The sequence below is a fragment of the Podarcis gaigeae genome (assembly GCF_964106915.1).
Source record: "Podarcis gaigeae genome assembly, chromosome: 16".
In the NCBI taxonomy this organism is placed as follows: domain Eukaryota; kingdom Metazoa; phylum Chordata; class Lepidosauria; order Squamata; family Lacertidae; genus Podarcis; species Podarcis gaigeae.
Genome location: NC_139693.1, coordinates 3,944,913 through 3,962,529, shown reverse-complemented (window position 1 = coordinate 3,962,529; position 17,617 = coordinate 3,944,913). Strand labels below are relative to the sequence as shown.

The window sequence follows — 17,617 nt, the reverse complement described above, 5'->3', positions numbered from 1 at the left end:
CACCAGGTTGTTCCCGTTATAAAACAAGGCAGTGCTTAGTGATGGGGAAGGAATTCAGTTAATTCTGTGTTTAAAAGTAATTCACTCTCCCCGAAAGAATTCAATAACTGAACGGCAGCTTTGAAATTCACACCTCTCCGAATTTTGCGATTACATTCTCCCCCTTCACCCCAAAAAGACGAACAAAACGTTGAGTTTCCCAAAAGAGGCGTCTGATTGGCCAATGTGAAAACAGGATACTGAACTCAATTTGCCACTGGCCTGATCCAGAAACCAGACTCTAATTAGGTCCTTACAAAGGGGGAGTGGTTTGGATTTTTTTTTGCAGAGCCGTAATATTCAACAAAATAAATTCACCTGGGTTTTATGAATGAGCAGAGTTGGGGAACAGATGTGGCATTCCAGATGTTGCTGCTGGGGTCCAGCTCATAGCAGCCAGCATGACCGATGGTCAGGACTGATGTTGAGATTCTGGCCACATCTGGAGGGCCACAGATTCCACCCACCTTGCCTGTAAAAATGCTTGTGGACCTTGCAGCGTCTGAATAGATTCTGGGCCTTGCTTGCTAAATCCCTCCAAAATTTGAGGGATTTTTTTTGGGGGGGGTGTCCCAGGAAAACCGAGGCATTAAAAAATTCAATTTCTATACAGGAAGTGGTGAACTGAAGTGGAGGGGGGAGAGAAATCAGAATTTTCCAGGAGGGAGATGGTTAGATATTCTTCCTCAAACCCCAATAGAATCCAAAGAGGCTAGTCCTGATTGTTGATGCAATGGGTGGAAATAGACGAGAAATAATAGTTAGCAATGTTATGTTCCTGTCGCAAGGTTTCAGTAGGGCTTAAACCCCACCCTTATCCAGATTTAGGGGCAAGGATGATACACCACAAAATATACCTACCTAAAGCTAGAAAAATATATATTTTTACTTGCGTATGTAGCACGGTCTCTGCACATGGTGGTGTTACAATAGGGGACCTTGTAGACCCCTGCCCCAAAGGGCTTACAGTTGTGCAGTTGTACCTCAGTTCTCGAACGCCCCAGAACTCGTATGTTTCAGCCCCCGAACAATCGAAAACCAGAAGTGAGTGTACCGGTTTTTGAACGTTCTTTCGGAAGCCGAACGTCTGATGGGGCTTCCGATTGGCTGAAGGAGCTCCCTGCAGCCAATCAGAAGTCGCACTTAGGAAGTCGAACATTTCGGAAGTCAAACAGACTTCCAGAACGGTTTCTGTTCGACTTCCAAGGTACGACTGTATATCATGCTGTGGTGCCAGAGCAAAGGGAAGGGAAGCAGGATCAACTATTCTGCTATACAGTGGTGCCTTGGTTCTCAAACACCTTGGTACTCAAACGCGACACACCCGGAAGTAAGTGTTCCGGTTTGCGAACATTTTTCGGAAGCCGAACGTGCTCCATTTGAGTCTTACGCTTCCGTTTTGAGTTGTCACACTTCCGTTTTGAGGTCTGTCTGTTTTTGCTATTTATTTTGCGTTTTTGTTTTTGCAGCTCTTTATTTGTTTTGTTTTTGCGACTTTGTGGAACCCAGTTCAGCTATTGATTGATTGATTGATTGATTGTGGGACAGCAGTACATTGTTCATTGCTTTCATTTTACGGATCAATGGTCTCGTTAGATAGTAAAATTCATGTTAAATTACTGTTTCAGGGGTTGTTTTTCAAAGTCTGGAATGGATTAATCCATTTTGCTTTACATTCTATGGGAAAGCGTGCCTTGGTTTTGGAACGCTTTGGTTTTGGAACGGGCTTCCGGAACAGATTATGCTTGAGAACCAAGGTACCACTGCATTGGTTTTAAAACACGATCAGAGACCAGGGGATTCTGCCGAAAGGGTTGCAGAAAAGACGAGGTTTCAAGGAGGGGGTTGGAAGCGAGTTAGACAAGGGGCATCGCTCAGGTTTTCTGAAGGGATATAACAGCTAGGAAAGGGCAGGTTGGCCAATCAGAGGATTGAGAACTTACCGTATTTTTCGCTCCATAGGGCGCGCCGGACCATAGTGTGCACCTAGTTTTTAGGGGGGGATAAAGAAAAAAAATTATCCATCCCGCTCACTGTCTTGCCTTCGTTTTTAGCCGCAGGGCTGGGGTGGGGGAAGCCCAAACTTTCCCCAGCCCTAGCCCCCAGAACAGGTCAGGGAGCGGTGGTCCATTCTCCCTCCTGGGGAAAAGCCCACACAAAGCTCGTGTGCGACTCTTGGGGGGTTTTCCTGCCTGCCTCCCCCCTGCATTCGCTCCATGGGACGCACAGACTTTCCCCCTTAGTTTTTTGAGGGAAATAGTGCGTGCTATGGAGCGAAAAATACGGTAAGTGGAGCCTCCAGATCCAGGAGCAGTATAGCAGGTGTAACTACAGCAGAGGGCTGGTGTTTTCCATGCCCTTTTTTTTGGAGCCCCCCCCCCCCGCAAGTCATCAAACCTGGCCTCTGCTGGAGAAGCAGGACAGTAAGCAAGGCTCGATCCAGATCTTTTTGTGCAGCCCGTGATGAGCTCAACGGCAGCTGTTAGCAGAAAAAGGGCTGCCTGTCTAGAAATATTGTTCACTCCTCTTTTCCCCTGTTAACAAAGCCCAAGCCGCCTCTGAAAAAAACACGACAGCTGCCCACTCTCCTGCCCACATGCTTACAAATGGGTCCTGACAGATTAATCAACTCGACAAATAGTTGGTTAATCTACTCCTTTAAAGCACCGGCACCTTTTCTTGTCGTTGTTTTTTTTTAATGCCCTCTTTTGAAAAACCTGGAGTGCTAGCTAGCTATATAGCTCTTGACATTCATTGGGTTTTATAGCCGCCTTGTTTATTTCTGTCCCTCTCTCCTCCGCTCGCCCAGTGTTTTTCCTTTTTACAAAAAAATAACAATATAAAAAAGCAAAGAAAGAAATTGAGTTTCCATGGAGGCCCTTTTTTCTGCACTTCATTGTTTTCTCCCTGGGAAATGCCTTTCTTTCTTTCCGACAAAATGATGGGATTTTTGCAACTCCCGAAAGCTAACAAAATTCGCCCCCCAACCTGCGCACCTCATACTTTGTTCTGTGGACTGGGAGGGGGGGCGGGAATTGAGGCACGGATAATGCGATGGGGGGGGGACGCATCCATTTGTCCGCTGACCCCTGAAGAACACAGAAGATAGAAATTGCCGGGCAGAGACAGTGGGAGAGTCTGTCTGTCCGCGGGGGAAATCCGAAGGCGAGATCATCTCTGCTGCGCCGGCTGACGTACTTTGGGCCTATTAAGCTGCAAATAAACTTACAGGAGGGGAAGAGATCTCAAAAGATAAATCTAGGAAGCGGGGGACGCTGTAAGGAGCATCTCAAATTATTTGTGGTACTGAGGAAGTAGCCAGAGGGATGCTTTTCTCCCATCACACCGTTATCCAAGGAGGCCAAAGTTTGAGAGACTCAGGAAGGAGTTCTTCATGCGCAGAGCATGGATAAAACTGTGGAACTCACCGCTGCAGGAGGCCACCAACTTAGATGGCTTTAAACTACACGAGCTCATGGAAGGCCTATCAGCTTCCACTGAATACCAGTTGCTGGGGGTCGTAAATGGGGAGAGTCGCCCTCGCTTCCCATTGCAGCATCGTTTTGGCTGGACTAGATGGGCCGCTGGCCTGATTCAGCCCAGTTTTTCTTAGGTTCTTACGACCTCTCTTCGTCCTTTCCCCAGCCCTCTAAGCCCTCGGCCACTGCCGGATCTTGTGGCCCGGAGTTCCGCAGGCTTATTCCATCCTACTAGGCATTCCATCACCAAGCCGCTCCTGAGTCTGAAAAGACTCTTCAGATAACCCTCTAGGTTCCAGCATTGAAAGAGGGAGAGGTTTTTAAAGAGAGTTTAGGCAGCGGTTCTCAACCTGTGGGTCCCCAGATGTTGTTGGACTACAACTCCCATCATCCCTGAGCTCTGGCCTTGCTAGCTAGGGGTGATGGGAGTTGTAGTCCAACAACATCTGGGGACCCACAGGTTGAGAAAGGCCGGTTTAGAGGATGAAGTGCTGCATTGTGCGAGAGTAGCTCCCTTGCAATTAACAGGCATGGCTTTATGCTTCCTAGAAGCATCTATCTGAGTAGCGTTTATCTGACTGGTGCCAGAAAGGCAATAGAGGCCAAAGGCACCGGGTTCGAATTCAGCTGTCCCCAGATGGAGGCCCAGAAAGAGAAATTTGCTGAGATGAGCAGAAGAGGTGTGATCTGTTTGGATAATACAGACTCTCCGTAACACCATCGTGCGACGCCACTGGCTGGTGAACGTGAGCCCCTGAGGCATGTGGTCTGGTTATGTGTGGCAGCCGGTCTGACGTGGCTCCGTGTTTCCTCTCAGCGCCTTGCACCTTCCTCTAACAGCCTGGTAGCTTCCCCGTGGAACGGGTGCCCTTTTCCGCACGTGTCTCATGACCCTCGTGTTAACACACTTGTGCACGTTTGCTCCGGGTAACCTTGGGGGGGGAAGCGGGGGCTAAGAGTCTGCGCTTCTCCTGAAAGAGATTTTCCCGGTTACTAACCGCATGGTTTATCGCACCCTCGAGAGGAGAGGCTGGCCCGTTCCACAAAATATTTCACCCTGTTCTTCCCATCCCAGGTTGTGCATTGTACAAAAAATGTGTTTTGCCGGGAGGGAGGGAGGGAGGGGGCGGGCCCCATTTTTGGCACCCACCGGACGTGCCTTTGTGTCTGGAACTGCCATGGTCCAGAGGTTTCCGTGGCCTTTGGATGATCACAAAAAAATCCCCCAACTTTTCTGCTCACGCGAGGAGCAGAGTAGACCAGGTGCCACGTTGATGGGCTCAATTTTGGAGCCAGCCCTCTCCCCGGCAGCCGATAAGTCTGGTTCCAGTAAATAGCGGGCTTGATTCTTTTTGTGTGTCCTGGGGTCTTCCTGGCCACCATCAAGACTTCTGAAAAAGGAGCACAAGTTTGGAGGGGAGGGAAGAAGAGGGGACCCCATTCCTGCCCCCTAAGCTGATCACTTTTGACTATTATTGGGCCCCGAAGCTTCGTGGTTTCTCCTCCTTCTCTCTGTGTGTCCCGAATACCTTCCCTCTTCGAAGATCCTTCCCCTTTAACAGCATAAATATCCGTGGTTAAAGGAAGGTTGTTTGTCAAGGCAGGTAGGTCTCTGGCCCCTAGGAGCCTCCATTCCGAAATGGGACCCCCCAATTTCGGCAGGTTATGGCTAGGCCTGTGTGGGCGAAACTGACCCACACACGAGATCTTAGGGAGGAGAAGGGGCAGGGAGGCTAAACAGGGAAGAAATGAGGTCCACCTTGGCGGCGAGGGTCACAGCCGAGGCTTGCGCAGGTGGCTTATCAGAAACAGCAACCCCTCAGGCAGCTGGATCCCACCCTCCTAAAAGCGGTGAGGTCAAAACCATGCGGACCTCTGTCGCTGAATGCAGTCTTCTGGGTAACACGGAGCTCTTCGTCACATGTGACGCATAACTCTGTGAAACCTGGGTGCTTGCACAGTTGGGTGTCTGTGGAGTTTGAGCCAGTTTGAAGGGGCCCGTTTCTCCTCTCTTCCAAAAGTGGGAAGGAGAGAAACTGTCGGGCACAATTTGGGGTGGAACTGACCCTCTCAAGGAGAAAAACACAGCAGCCATCATTTCCCTTCTCATCTTCCCCTAGTATTTTCCTTTTTTATATATACAGATTTTTGCTTTTTAGGCCGTCCTTTGTCCCTTCCCCCCTCCTGCCATCTGTTTTTTCTTTTATTCCTTTCCCCCCTATTCGCCTTCTCCCCCTGCCCCGCAAATAAACCCCAGTCTTATCCTTTTTCCACATTTTTAACAACGAAACGGTCAGCACATTGATGGCTTTTCCTGATCATCCAGGTCTGTGAGGAACAAACGCATCCCAGAGCCATTTGGCTGAGTCTTTGCCTCTGGTTCTGAATTAATTTAAAGCATGTGGATTCTATATACACACACACCCCTAACTTATCCTGCTCAAAAAACAACAACATATATTTTAAAAAGAAAACCAGTTTTCTCCTAACACTCCATTAATGTTCTAGGCTCCCACAGGACCAGAGTGTTAGATCCATTGCTAGGCCTGCTTAAGTGTAGAGCCCATGACGTGAATTGACATTGCTCCCTTTCGTGCATTGGTTTCAATAGGTTCTACTCTGAGTAGGACTCGGTTGGAGACAAACTATTGTTTCTGAACTTGCTGACAGTGCCAGATATCAATCTAAATATTATTATTATTATTATTATTATTATTATTATTATTTGCTTGGAAGCCACCCTAATAATTGAATGGTATATAAATGTAATTATTATTAGTAGTAGTATTATCATCACCATCATTAATAATCATGTATTATATTACCGCTTAATTGTCAAGGTGACTCCCAAGCTGTTTGCAAGCGGAAAATCACATGCCGAAAGAATATAAGTGCACGCATTTAAAACACACGATCAAACCATTGCATCAAAACACGGAAACAAGCGTCTGCTATTTTTAAAAAGTGCAATGAAACCCATTAAAGTAGCAGAACAGTTAAAAGGGAATTCTAGGAAAATAGAAGAACGAATCATGAAAAGCCTCTGAGCATGTGCAGAATGCCCATCTCTCGCTCTCCTGAGCTTTTGTGCTCTATTCTCCATCACACACATGCCCTGAATCTGGTGGGCGGGGTCAATGACCAAAGGGGCGGGGCCAAAGAGGCCACCCCCTGATGCATAGTAGGCTCCGCCCACGGAAAAGTCACGATATTTGCAGATAGAGAGAGAGAGGTGATTGTATTTCAAGGTCTCCTTCCAGGCAGGAAAAGCACTCAAGGAGGGTGGAAGAGTTCTGAGGGCCACAGAAGAGAGGTGTGGAGGGCCGCTTGTGAGCAATGCCCTGAGGGTCCCCTCCTCCCATATTAAATGAGAGCATATTTTCTGCCTTTCGAAAGTCTTTTCCCTCAATGATCGTTATTTACACAGGGGAAGGCAGAATCGGGTTCGAATACTGAAATTAATTAAATTGGGGCGTTCAGACTTCTAAAAGCCCAAAGTGAAAGCATCAAAGATAATTAACCGGGGAGGAGGGAGGGAGCAGGAATCCAGTAAAATAAATGAACTTCATTACTAAAATACATATAATGTTCTGCCTTTTCCGCCCTGGCAAAATTGCAGTAGAGACGCAGCAGTAAAGATCTTTTTCTGTAAAAAAAAGCAGCGGCAAGATTAAAAATAATTGAGATTAATATTGTATTTTAAAACTCTAGACTTCTCCCGTGCCCTGGGTAAGTGAGACACAATCTTCCATAGCATAAAGATTTTTATTATTATTATTATTAAATAGTAATATATATATTATTCTGGTCCATTAAAAGTGTGGTATAAATGGAAATTTTACATTAGCGCCCTTTAAAGCCATATTAAATGATCCATTTTCTTTTAATTGTACCGTTTGAGCTCATTAAAAGGGCTCGTTAAAGGGATCTTAATATAAGAATGTTTAAAAAGGCATAAGGCATTTTTAATCTGCTTTAATGTTTTGTGGCTGTGCTTCCAGGGCCAAGGCCTCTGTGAACCTTTGAGCGTACGCAAAGCCTGGGAGCACTGAGTCAGAGCTGCTGGTCCGCCTAATATTGTCTACACTGACCGGCAGCAGCTGTCCAGGGTTTCAAGCAGACAGTCTGTCCCCAGACCCACTGGGAGATCTCGGGACCTGAACCCAGGACCTTCTGCAGGAAAGGAAGGCGCTCTCGATTAGCACAGCCATTGGGAGCCTGGCGCCCTCCATGCGTTGCCATACTATAACTCCCAACTTCTCTGGCTATTGATCAGGCTGGTTTCTGGGGGGAATCGGGCCACAGATTGCGGCAGGGCGGCCAATGCAACATCGGCACAAACCGGAAATAGGCTGAAATCCCTACAACCTGGTCCAGCCCCCCACTTCCTAGGGGTCAGCCCCATGGAGCTCTGCAGGACTGACTTCCGAGTAGACTTGTTGTTGTTTAGTCGTATCCGACTCTTCATGACCCCCTGGACCAGAGCACGCCAGGCCCTCCTGTCTTCCACTGCCTCCCGCAGTTTGGTCAAACACATGCTGGTAGCTTCGAGAACACTGTCCCACCATCTCGTCCTCTGTTGTCCCCTTCTCTTTGTGCCCTCCATCGGTCTTTTCCAGGGAGTCTTCTCTTCTCATGAGGTGGCCGAAGTCTTGGAGCCTCAGCTTCAGGATCTGTCCTTCCAGTGAGCACTCAGGGTTGATTTCCTTCAGAATGGAGAGGTTGGATCTTCTTGCAGTCCATGGGACTCTCCAGAGTCTCCTCCAGCACCAGAATTCAAAAGCATCCATTCTTTGGCGATCAGCCTTCTTGATGGTCCAGCTCTCACTTCCATACATCACTACTGGGAAAACCAGAGCTTTAACTATAGGGACCTTTGTTGGCAAGGTGATGTCTCTGCTTTTTAAGATGCTGTCTTGGTTTGTCATTGCTATTCTCCCAAGAAGCAGGCGTCTTTTAATTTCGTGGCTGCTGTAGACCTGTAGAGGGCCGCATTGTGAATCCTACTGGCTATTTCCTTGGACACACAGGGAGGAGGAGAAACCTTGAAGCTTTGTGGCGGCTGGGTAAAGAGGGGCGCCGTCTCCCCACGCCTGCAAAATCCACCACCATTTCCATTTTCCATCGCCCATCTCAACCTTCCTCATCCCACCTCATCGCCTTTCTGTCTCTCCACGGAGGAGAAATAGCAGACGCACCCACACTGTGCGTTTGAAGCGCATTTAACACACCTGGCGTCTCCCAAAGAATCCTGGGAAACATAGTTTGTTCTGGGTGCCGGGAATTGTAGCGCCGCAGGGGTAAACTACAGTTCCCAGAATTCTTTTTTTTGGGGGGGTCATACATCTTCAATGTATGGTGTGGATGTGACCTCTGTGGGTTTTGTTTTGATGTATAGACAGGGGGAAAAATCCAAGACAGATTGAGATATTTGACTAGTCACACGCCCACGGCTCTTTTTCTAGCTGTGATGTTCTGCTAATCTTTACAGCAAAACCTTCTTCTCATTTGGGCTGATTTCCAAATTTCTCATATGAGATTCTTCCACGTTGAGGGTTTGTTTCTTCTGTTCTTTTTTTCAAGTCTGCTTGAGGTGAAATTTCGGTAGTAACTCTATTTTTAAAAAATTGGCTGCCACTTCTGGAAAGTAGGAAAGACTTTGGAATAAGTCCAAAATTTCTGCCCCGTCCCTGAAACTCTTCCCAGTCTTCCCTAGTATTCGGAAGGACCTGAGCGGTGGGCTGTACGCAACGCAAGCCCTACTCAGCGTAGACCCATAGAAGTTAATGAACAGGACAATGGGATAGAGCACGAGATTTTTAATCTCAGGGCTGTGGGTTCGAGTCACCTGTTGGACAAACGTTTCCTGCGTTGCAGGAGGCTGACCCATGTCCCTTTCAGCTCTACAATTCTACTTCTAGTCTTAGTCATTCCAGTGGGTCTCCTCTGAGTAAGACTTGCATTAGCCACAACCCAGTATAATACGAATGAGGCAAATTTGCTCCCCGCCCTCACCAGATTGTTGAACTACAACTCCCATCATCCTTCCTTATGCATGCTGGGAGTTGTAGTTGGGCAACATCGAATCATAAAATTGGGCAACTGGAAGGGGTTCCGAGGGTCATCCAGCCCAACCCGCAGAGATCACGTCTTGACCCCGGCAGGTCAGGTGGCTGTCCCAACCTAGAGGGCCAGAGGTGCCCTCACACCTGCCAGGTAAAGCGAGGCGGCCACGTTGGCGCCCAGCCCCCTAACTCTCTGTTTCTCTGGCTCCAGGCGTGCGTCAGGAGTCGGGCGGTCGCGAGGACGCCCCGGCGGTCCACTTCACCTTCTTGATCGGATGCATCTTCGTGGCCTTCGTCTTGGGGGCCTTCCTCTCGGGGCTGCTGGTCTCCTGCTACTGCAACCACAGCTTCCAGAAAGCCAAGAGAGCTGGGAAGGACTCCGAGGGCGGCCTCCAGCGCCCGCTGTCGCTGCGGAGCCTGGCCAAGATGAACGGGTTGCTGGAGGCGCAGGCCAAAGACCCCTTGGCCGAAGGCGCCGCCACCAAGCTGTACACCACCTTGCTGCCCAGCGAGAAGGAACCGCCGGCCACCTCCGTCGCGGCCAAGGCGGGCGTCAAGGATCACCACCCAGAGCTGTCCGGTTTGCCCACCCCGGAATCCACCCCGGAGCTTCCCGTCAAGAACATGAAAGCAATTCGCAACCAGTGGGAGAAGAACCAGAATTTCAACAATGCCAAGGAGTCGCAGGGGAAGGTGCCCTTGTTCCACACCCCTGTCTCCAACGCCCACCCTTTCCCATTCGCCAGCGCCGTGGCGGGGCCCGGGCACCTGCGCGGCTACGAGGCCCCCCTGGCGGGCTACCTGGACGAGAAGAAGATCCCCAACCCGGAACGAGTCCTGGTGCGGCACTCCCAGTGCTACCTGCCCAAAGGGGTGGAGGTGGCCGCCCTAGAGGAACTTCTCAAACACCTCCACGAAGCCGAGGGCTCCTCGGCCAAGGGCCTTGCCGGCCCCCGCTTCGCCCCCGCGGCTGTTTCCTTCGCCAACCGGGTGCAGCCACAGATTCCCGACGTGGAGAGCGCCCCGTACTACAGCTCCTCCACGCTGCCCAGGGACAGCCTGCCGCGGAGGCTGGACGTGCCGCCGGACCCACCCGCGGCCGGCGAGAAAGCGGGCGCCCGGCCGCACAGACACTCACTCTGCGCCGCCCCCAAGTTGGTGAACGTTGGCGGGGGCATGCTGTCGCGCCACCACAGCCTGGGCCAGGCGGGCCGTCCGCCCTCGTCTCTCCTGACTCGCATGCACTCCACGGGGACCTCGGTGCCCCATGAGGGTGCCCATCCTGCCATCTTCCTCTCCCGGCAGCACAGCTACGGCGATCAGGTCCCGTTGGCCAGCCACGGGGGCATCAAGCGATCGGTCTCCCTGGTCAAGCCAGGAGGGGGCGCCCAGGGGCTTTTCATGCCGTCCTCGCCCCCGGCCCAGTCCTCCAGGCAATTCAGTTACTGAGCCTCCAGGGTTTGTTTTTTGGATGCCCGGAGCTGTACCGGGGGGCAAGCAAGGCCTAAAGTGGAGCCCCCCCCCCCGCTGCCGTAGCCGTTTCAAGATGGAAGGCAAGCGGACCGACTCGCTTCTGCCAACCTGCCTACAACTGGACTACAACTCCCAGCGTGCCTTGCAGCGGTTCGCCGGGGGGGAGGCGTTTGCATATGGGAAATGGTGGGAGGGGAAGCGCTGGGTTTTCCTCTCTCCCCATTGGCTGCCTCGTGCTGCGGGCAGCTCCTTTGACCTATCCGGTCCTCCCCGTGACCACTGAGCCGAGTTGCCAAAATAAGCAGATTCCGCTCCTTTTTCCTGTCTTCGAAGGCATTCAGACAGGTGGCTTTGAGGGGCAAAGGCCATTCCTGAATCCCGGGCACCCACAATTGATGCACCAATAGAGGTTACCACAGTTCTTTTCGCCTCGCCTTCGTGCAATTCTGCTTCCGAAAATTCGGGCAGGCTCGTTTGGGGGGCAAGGAGGTAGATGGCCGAGATGGGGTTCATAAAGGGAGAAGGAAAGTAGCAACTGGTTGTTGTAGGAGAAGTCCGGGCGACTTCTGTGTCCAGATCGCCCCCGTTTGAGGACTTGAGGACTAGAAGGTTGCTAAAGCAGAACGCAAACTCTTGAGCTTTCTAGAATGTCGGGTTTCTGCACCCTCTGGGCAAAAATCACAATAGGCTCACCACTTTGGCCAATTTAGGCTATTTTCACCTTGAATTGGCTTCCGATCTTCGTTTGAGGTTCACCATATTCTCACAGCAGGCTTCAAAGCCACAATGGCCCAGGCCTTGCTAGCTTTGGGGCTGGGTACCCTATACACACACAGGAGGACTGCTTTTGGAAATGAGACTCTTGACGTGGCCACAGCCGCCTCCAGCACAAAATCTGCCTTTGGAGCCATTTTATCGGCACCCTTCCTTGAGTCTAGAATGTAGTATGTTGGCTGCCCCCCACCAAGGGAAGACCTTGTCCCCCAAACCAAAATTGTAGCACTTTTCTTTCTTCGAGACCAGAACGTGGTGTCCGTTTATTTTATTTCTTTGGTGCAGCCATCCTGGGAATGTGAAGTAGTGGACTCTGAAAGTTGGGGACAGTCTCCCTGGAGAAATAATTTCCAGAACTATTCCAAGTTGTTGGGCTTGACTTTTGGAGCGAAGGTGGAACTGGGACAGGGACAAGCTTGTGGCTCACTCTTGAACAGTTGCTTCCGAGTTACTTCTTCGGCAAGAATATTCTGGACCGTGCGGATCCCAGCTCCTTCTGGAGAGCAGAATGTAGCATTTGAGATCCCCTTAAACCTCATATTTTTCATTCACCGACTTTTCACTGCCACCTTCCGACACCAGAGTTAAGATTGTCCATTTATTCCCTTGGCCCTTAACCCCTCCTTTTTTATTCGTTTTTAGCTCCGCGAATTAAGCCGGTTTTGCAAACCAAGTTCGCACAAGTCGCTAGTCCTCAAGACCTCCGGCGGCCTCGTTTCCAAGGAATTTGCCCCACGTATGAGAACATGCATGGGTTGGTGACTAGCAAGCAAAACACAGGAAGGACAGGCTAGCTCCCCAGTTTACAAAAGTTCAGCTTGGTCACCTGGGAACATTTCTGACTTGCTAGAGGCGATCAGGTCTAAAGCCCCATTTCCCTTGCTGATTAGACGCAACCATATTAAAAAAATTATGAGATATTTAAAAAAGCGGGGAGGGGGTTCTCTTTTTAAAAATATAGACCCCCGTTTGAATCTCTGCAAATGTTTACATCAGTCCCTAAAACTGTTGGCTGCATCCTTTATGGGTTTGATAGCAATTCAAGAAGCAGAGAGGGGAGAAATCTCTCCTTTGGAAGGGATTCAGCAGCCGTCGTCTGCTTCCGCAGCCTTTGAAAGGACAGTTGATCCTGCCACGAATACAAACCGAGCGGGTGTCAGGCGAGGTCGAAAGCCTCCGTTCCTTTTTTTTTTTTTCAAAAAAAGGAGGGGGAAAACGCACGCATGGAGGGTGGTTGGGTTTTTTTTGGCACACTGCTCTCGGAAGGTCTTTTAAAAAAGCGTTGTACATAGGTATTCATAGATGTGTATATTTCCTTGTTTAACTTCATATATGAAAAGAGCAGAGACAATAAATATATCCTACTGTGTAGGAACACCAATCCGGAGGCCCTGTCCGGCAGAGCTGAGGACCTGTACATTTGGTATCCAGAATTATCTGTCCCAAGTCGATGCTTGAAATATATGTATAATCTCTTTGTGTCTTGAAGAACCGTTTCTTTGCATTCTTTCCTCGCGGAATTTGGAAACGGGGACGTCTGTGGAGACCCTGTTTTGTGAGTTTTCTCCGGAGTTGCCAGTTTGGATTATATCTTGGTTTTTTTTGGGGGGGGGGAACCTCCAGATATTGAAAGACTCCCGGCTCCCGTCATCAGCTCCAACCATTGGTCATGCTGACCACAGGGGATGAGCAAAGGAGGAAGGAGCCTAGCAGCACCAGAAAGGGGGGGGGGGATAGATGCTCCCAGTCTCTGGTACATAAAACTGCACCCTTAATATACCTGCCCCTCCAACTGGAATTGCACAGAGATCTATAAAGCAGTTGGTGAGCTCTCAACTCTCCTTGTTTATTTGATTCCATAAGAAAAGCCCTGCTGGATCAGGCCAGAGGGAGCCCATCCAGTCCAGCATCTTTTCTCACAGTGGCCAACCAAATGGCTGTGGAAAACCTACAAGGAGGATTCCAACACAAGAGCAACTCTCCCCTCCTTTTTATTTTTATTTATTTTCAAAGCGAAATTACAACAAAAATTAGAAACAAAATTGATAAAGGGGGGAGGAAATGAAACAAAAAGAGCAGAAAACAAACCTACAAAGAAAACCATATTATCTTAACAAACTTTACGTACAAATACACGTACACATTGACTTCCTTCCTCTGTTTTGAGACCTCAAAGTTTTTAATCTTTCTGAATTGTTGCTTCTAATGTAAATTACCTCTATCTTTATATCTTTTACACCTTTTTTTCCATTTCTTTAACCCTACAAAGCTTCATTAGTCACATACCAATATACTTACTATAGGACATGGGTAGGCAAACTAAGGCCCGGGGGGGCGGATCTGGCCCAATCACGTTCTCAATCCAGCCCGCAGACGGTCCGGGAATCAGCGTGTTTTTACAGGAGTAGAATGTGCCCTTTTATTTAAAATGCATCTCTGGGTTATTTGTGGGGCATAGGAATTCGTTCATTTCTCCCCCCCCCAAAAAAAAAATAGTCCAGCCCCCGCAAGCTCTGAGGGACAGTGGGCTGGCCCCCTGCTGAAAAAGTTTGCTGACACAGTCCCATTCTTTTGCTAATTTTTGGTCCGATTGTCCCCCTAAGAATGCTGCAAATCTTGCCAAATTTATATATTCACAAAGTTGAATTTGCCATTCTTTTATTGATGGGATTTCCCACCCACCCTTTCCCTTATTCCGAATAGGATTCCTCGCAAGAAAAGGGGGAAGTTGACAGCTATGCAGGTTAGCCTAATAATGATGCATTTAGCAGGGGCGATGCGAGTTCTCTTGTTTGGAACCGTGGTCCTTTTGCAAAATTCGGGCCAGATGCTCCCGGGGAATCTATGCTCTCCTTGCGAGTTCCAACTCTCCCTGAACATCTGGCAGATTGCTACGACCTCCTCCACCACCACTCCGTTTGATCGGGCCGCCTGCTAGACGTCTGGGTGAGATTTTCTCTCTCCTTTCCTCCCCCTTGACTTGCGTTGACTGCAAGAAGAATTGATGGCTGTGAGCCGGAGACTCCATGGGTTTTTTTGGGGGGGGCGTCTGCTGTTCCTTCCTGTTTCCCACTGACAGATGGCTCCCCCCACTCTGTCTGTCTCTCTCTCTCCCCACACCGTCCCAGGTGGCCGGTGGGTACGGAAGGACCCCCGACCCACCAAGGAAACACCTGATCTCCCGGCCATTGATGAACTCATTGTTTGAATTAGTTAAAGGGGGGGCGTGTTGTTTTTGCAGGTGGAGAAGGCTGAGAACGCAGCAGGCTTGGAAAACGAGCCTGTCCGGAAATCAGACAGGTTTATTAGAACGCAATATAATTTGTTTATCGTTTGACCGTAATAGATTTATTACAGTTTATCAACCATGGCCATGCTTCCCGAAAGCCAATGCCATAATAAATCACAAAGGCCCTTTGCATTTAAAAAATAATAATTATTTCCTGTATTTCTTGTATTTCTATCGCCCTCCAAGGGGTGTAGGTGGTTCTGCCCCTCCTCAATCCCGACGACAACCCTATGAGGTAGGTTAGGCTGAGAGGCGTGTGGCCCAAGGTCGCATCTGGTGAGCTTTCATCACTCTGTGCAACATTCGAACCCGGGTCTCCAAGTGCGGCTTCCAAGGGTGGCTTCCATGTCAATACCAATGCAGTAGTCTAGGCTGACCCCCTCGTTTACTCCACCAGCTTGCCTTTCTGGCTTCCAAGTGAGCAGAAGGAAGGCAGAGAGGCTTGAGACGGGGGAAAGGATATTCCTGGTTTCAGGTTTGTCACATTGGGGTCGGCAGTGGCGGGTCACACGGCACAATCCCCTCCCCTCGGGGCTGGCAGGGCAACTACTTTAAATGAGGGCTAGCGTGGTGTGGGGGACGCGGGTGGCCTAGGGCTTGCCGATCAGAAGGTCAGCGGTTCGAATCCCCGCGACGGGGTGAACTCCCGTTGCTCGGTCCCTGCTCCTGCCAACCTAGCAGTTCGAAAGAACGTCAAAGTGTAACTATAGTGGACGCTCGGGTTGCGAATGTGATCCATGTGGGATGCATGTTCACAACCTGCACCTGCGTATCTGCACACGTGCAGGTTGCGATTCAGTGCTTCTGCACATGCATGACTGCCGAAACCCGGAAGTAACCCGTTCCGGTCCTTCCGGGTTTCGGCAGGCCCGTAACCCAAAAAAACAACAACCTGAAGCATCAGTAACCCAAGGTATGACTGTAGCTAAATAGGTACCGCTCCAGCGGGAAGGTAAACAGCGTTTCCATGCGCTGCTCTGGTTCGCCAGAAGCGGCTTAGTCCTGCTGGCCACATGACCCAGAAGCTGTACGCCGGCTCCCTCGGCCAGTAAAGCGAGATGAGCGCCGCAACCCCAGAGTCGGCCGCGACTGGACCTAACGGTCAGGGGTCCCTTTACCTTTACTAGCATGGTGTAGCGGTTAGAGAGTGCCGGACTCAGACCTGGGAGCAACCCGGGTTCGAATCCTGACACTCGGCCACCTGTGTTCATAGGGTGTGATCTTTGGCCAGTCCCTGCCTCTCATAGCCTACCTCACAGGGTTGCATGTGAGGTTTAAATGAGGGTTAAATGAGAGGGAGAACCACGCGCACCCTCTTGGGAGGGGGGATATAAATGCAATTTATAAAATAAACTGTTGGGGTCTCAGTGCCCCCCCCAAAAAAAAAAAGGAACCTGAAAGGGGGCTTTAATCCAGACTCCCACCTCTCTCTCTCTCTCTCTCTCTCTCTCTCTCTCTCTCTCTCTCAAAATGCCATCCTGACGCCAGTGTTTACGCCGATGTTTGCAAAATTGCTTTTTCCCCTCCAGCGAGAGTTCTGGGTGATCTGCCAATCCCATTACAAGATGATACACGGCACTTAGCCGAGATGATCCTCCGGAGATCTTTCTTTTGGAAATAACTTTTAAGGAGCAACAACACCTTAAAAAACCCCAAATATAGAAAGATAGATATATATAAATATCTGGCCTAGGCAAGCGCCTGGGTTTGCGCCTCTGTGTGTGTGTGTGTGTGTGTGTGTACACACAATAAAGGAGACGGGATGTGTAATTCTCCTCGGCTGTTTGGAGGATTTAGCAGAAAATTACCCAGCAGAGATTTTCTCTGCTCAGTGATTACCTTGCAGCGGGGGACGCGAAGCATTCCTTCTCTGCCAACCCCCCTCTCGACAATTCAATCTCCCACCGTTCCACGGCAAATGGATTTTTCAATTAATTTCCTAAGGCAGGGCGGAAAGCGATGGATGCCCAATGCCATTGGTGACCACTCCTCCTTCTCCTCTCATCGTTTTCTTTGTTTATTTACTCTGATGGCCTCATTCCCTCCGGAAAAAACGGGGAGATTCAGTCAAACTCGGGTGGATAACGGCCATGCCTGTTAATATTAAATACTCAATATCATCGTTATCAAAGATAAAAAGAAACCGATCTCACTGGAAGCACAAAACAGAGGGGAGACCTTTGCATGCTTTCTGCCACACTTTAATAAAATTTATCAAAAGGGCGTCATGTGCCAGATCAGGCCCCAAACCTCTCAAATCTGGCATCCTCACAGCTCACTCAGCAGCCCCCGCAAATGCCCCAATGCGTTAACACTTTAACTCAGGACATCGGGTGAAGCTGAACGTTGGAAGATTCTTTTAAATAAAATATCATTATTTGTCTTGTACATACTTTTACAGTTGTTGTTGTTGTTGTTGTTTAGTCGTTTAGTCGTGTCCGACTCTTCGTGACCCCCTGGACCAGAGCTTGCCAGGCCCTCCTGTCTTCCACTGCCTC

The 17,617-nt window shown here is 49.6% G+C and overlaps 1 protein-coding gene across 4 annotated transcripts in view; it reads left to right on the top strand.

The window, feature by feature from the left end:
- SEMA6C (semaphorin 6C) overlaps positions 1 to 13,321 on the top strand; it is a 125,510-nt gene extending 112,189 nt beyond the window's left edge. For 2 of the 4 annotated variants that reach the window (XR_014558577.1, XR_014558578.1), the window contains 2 exons: positions 9,795 to 12,149; positions 12,197 to 13,321. Coding sequence is in view for 2 of the 4 variants with exons in the window: in XM_083715593.1 (XP_083571719.1) it covers positions 9,795 to 11,032 (1,238 nt within the window). In the remaining 2 variants the exon portion in view is untranslated. Of the gene's footprint in view, positions 1 to 9,794 lie in introns of all 4 variants that reach the window. The other 2 variants (XM_083715593.1, XM_083715592.1) reach the window with 1 other exon arrangement.
- The last annotated feature ends 4,296 nt before the right edge of the window (positions 13,322 to 17,617 follow it).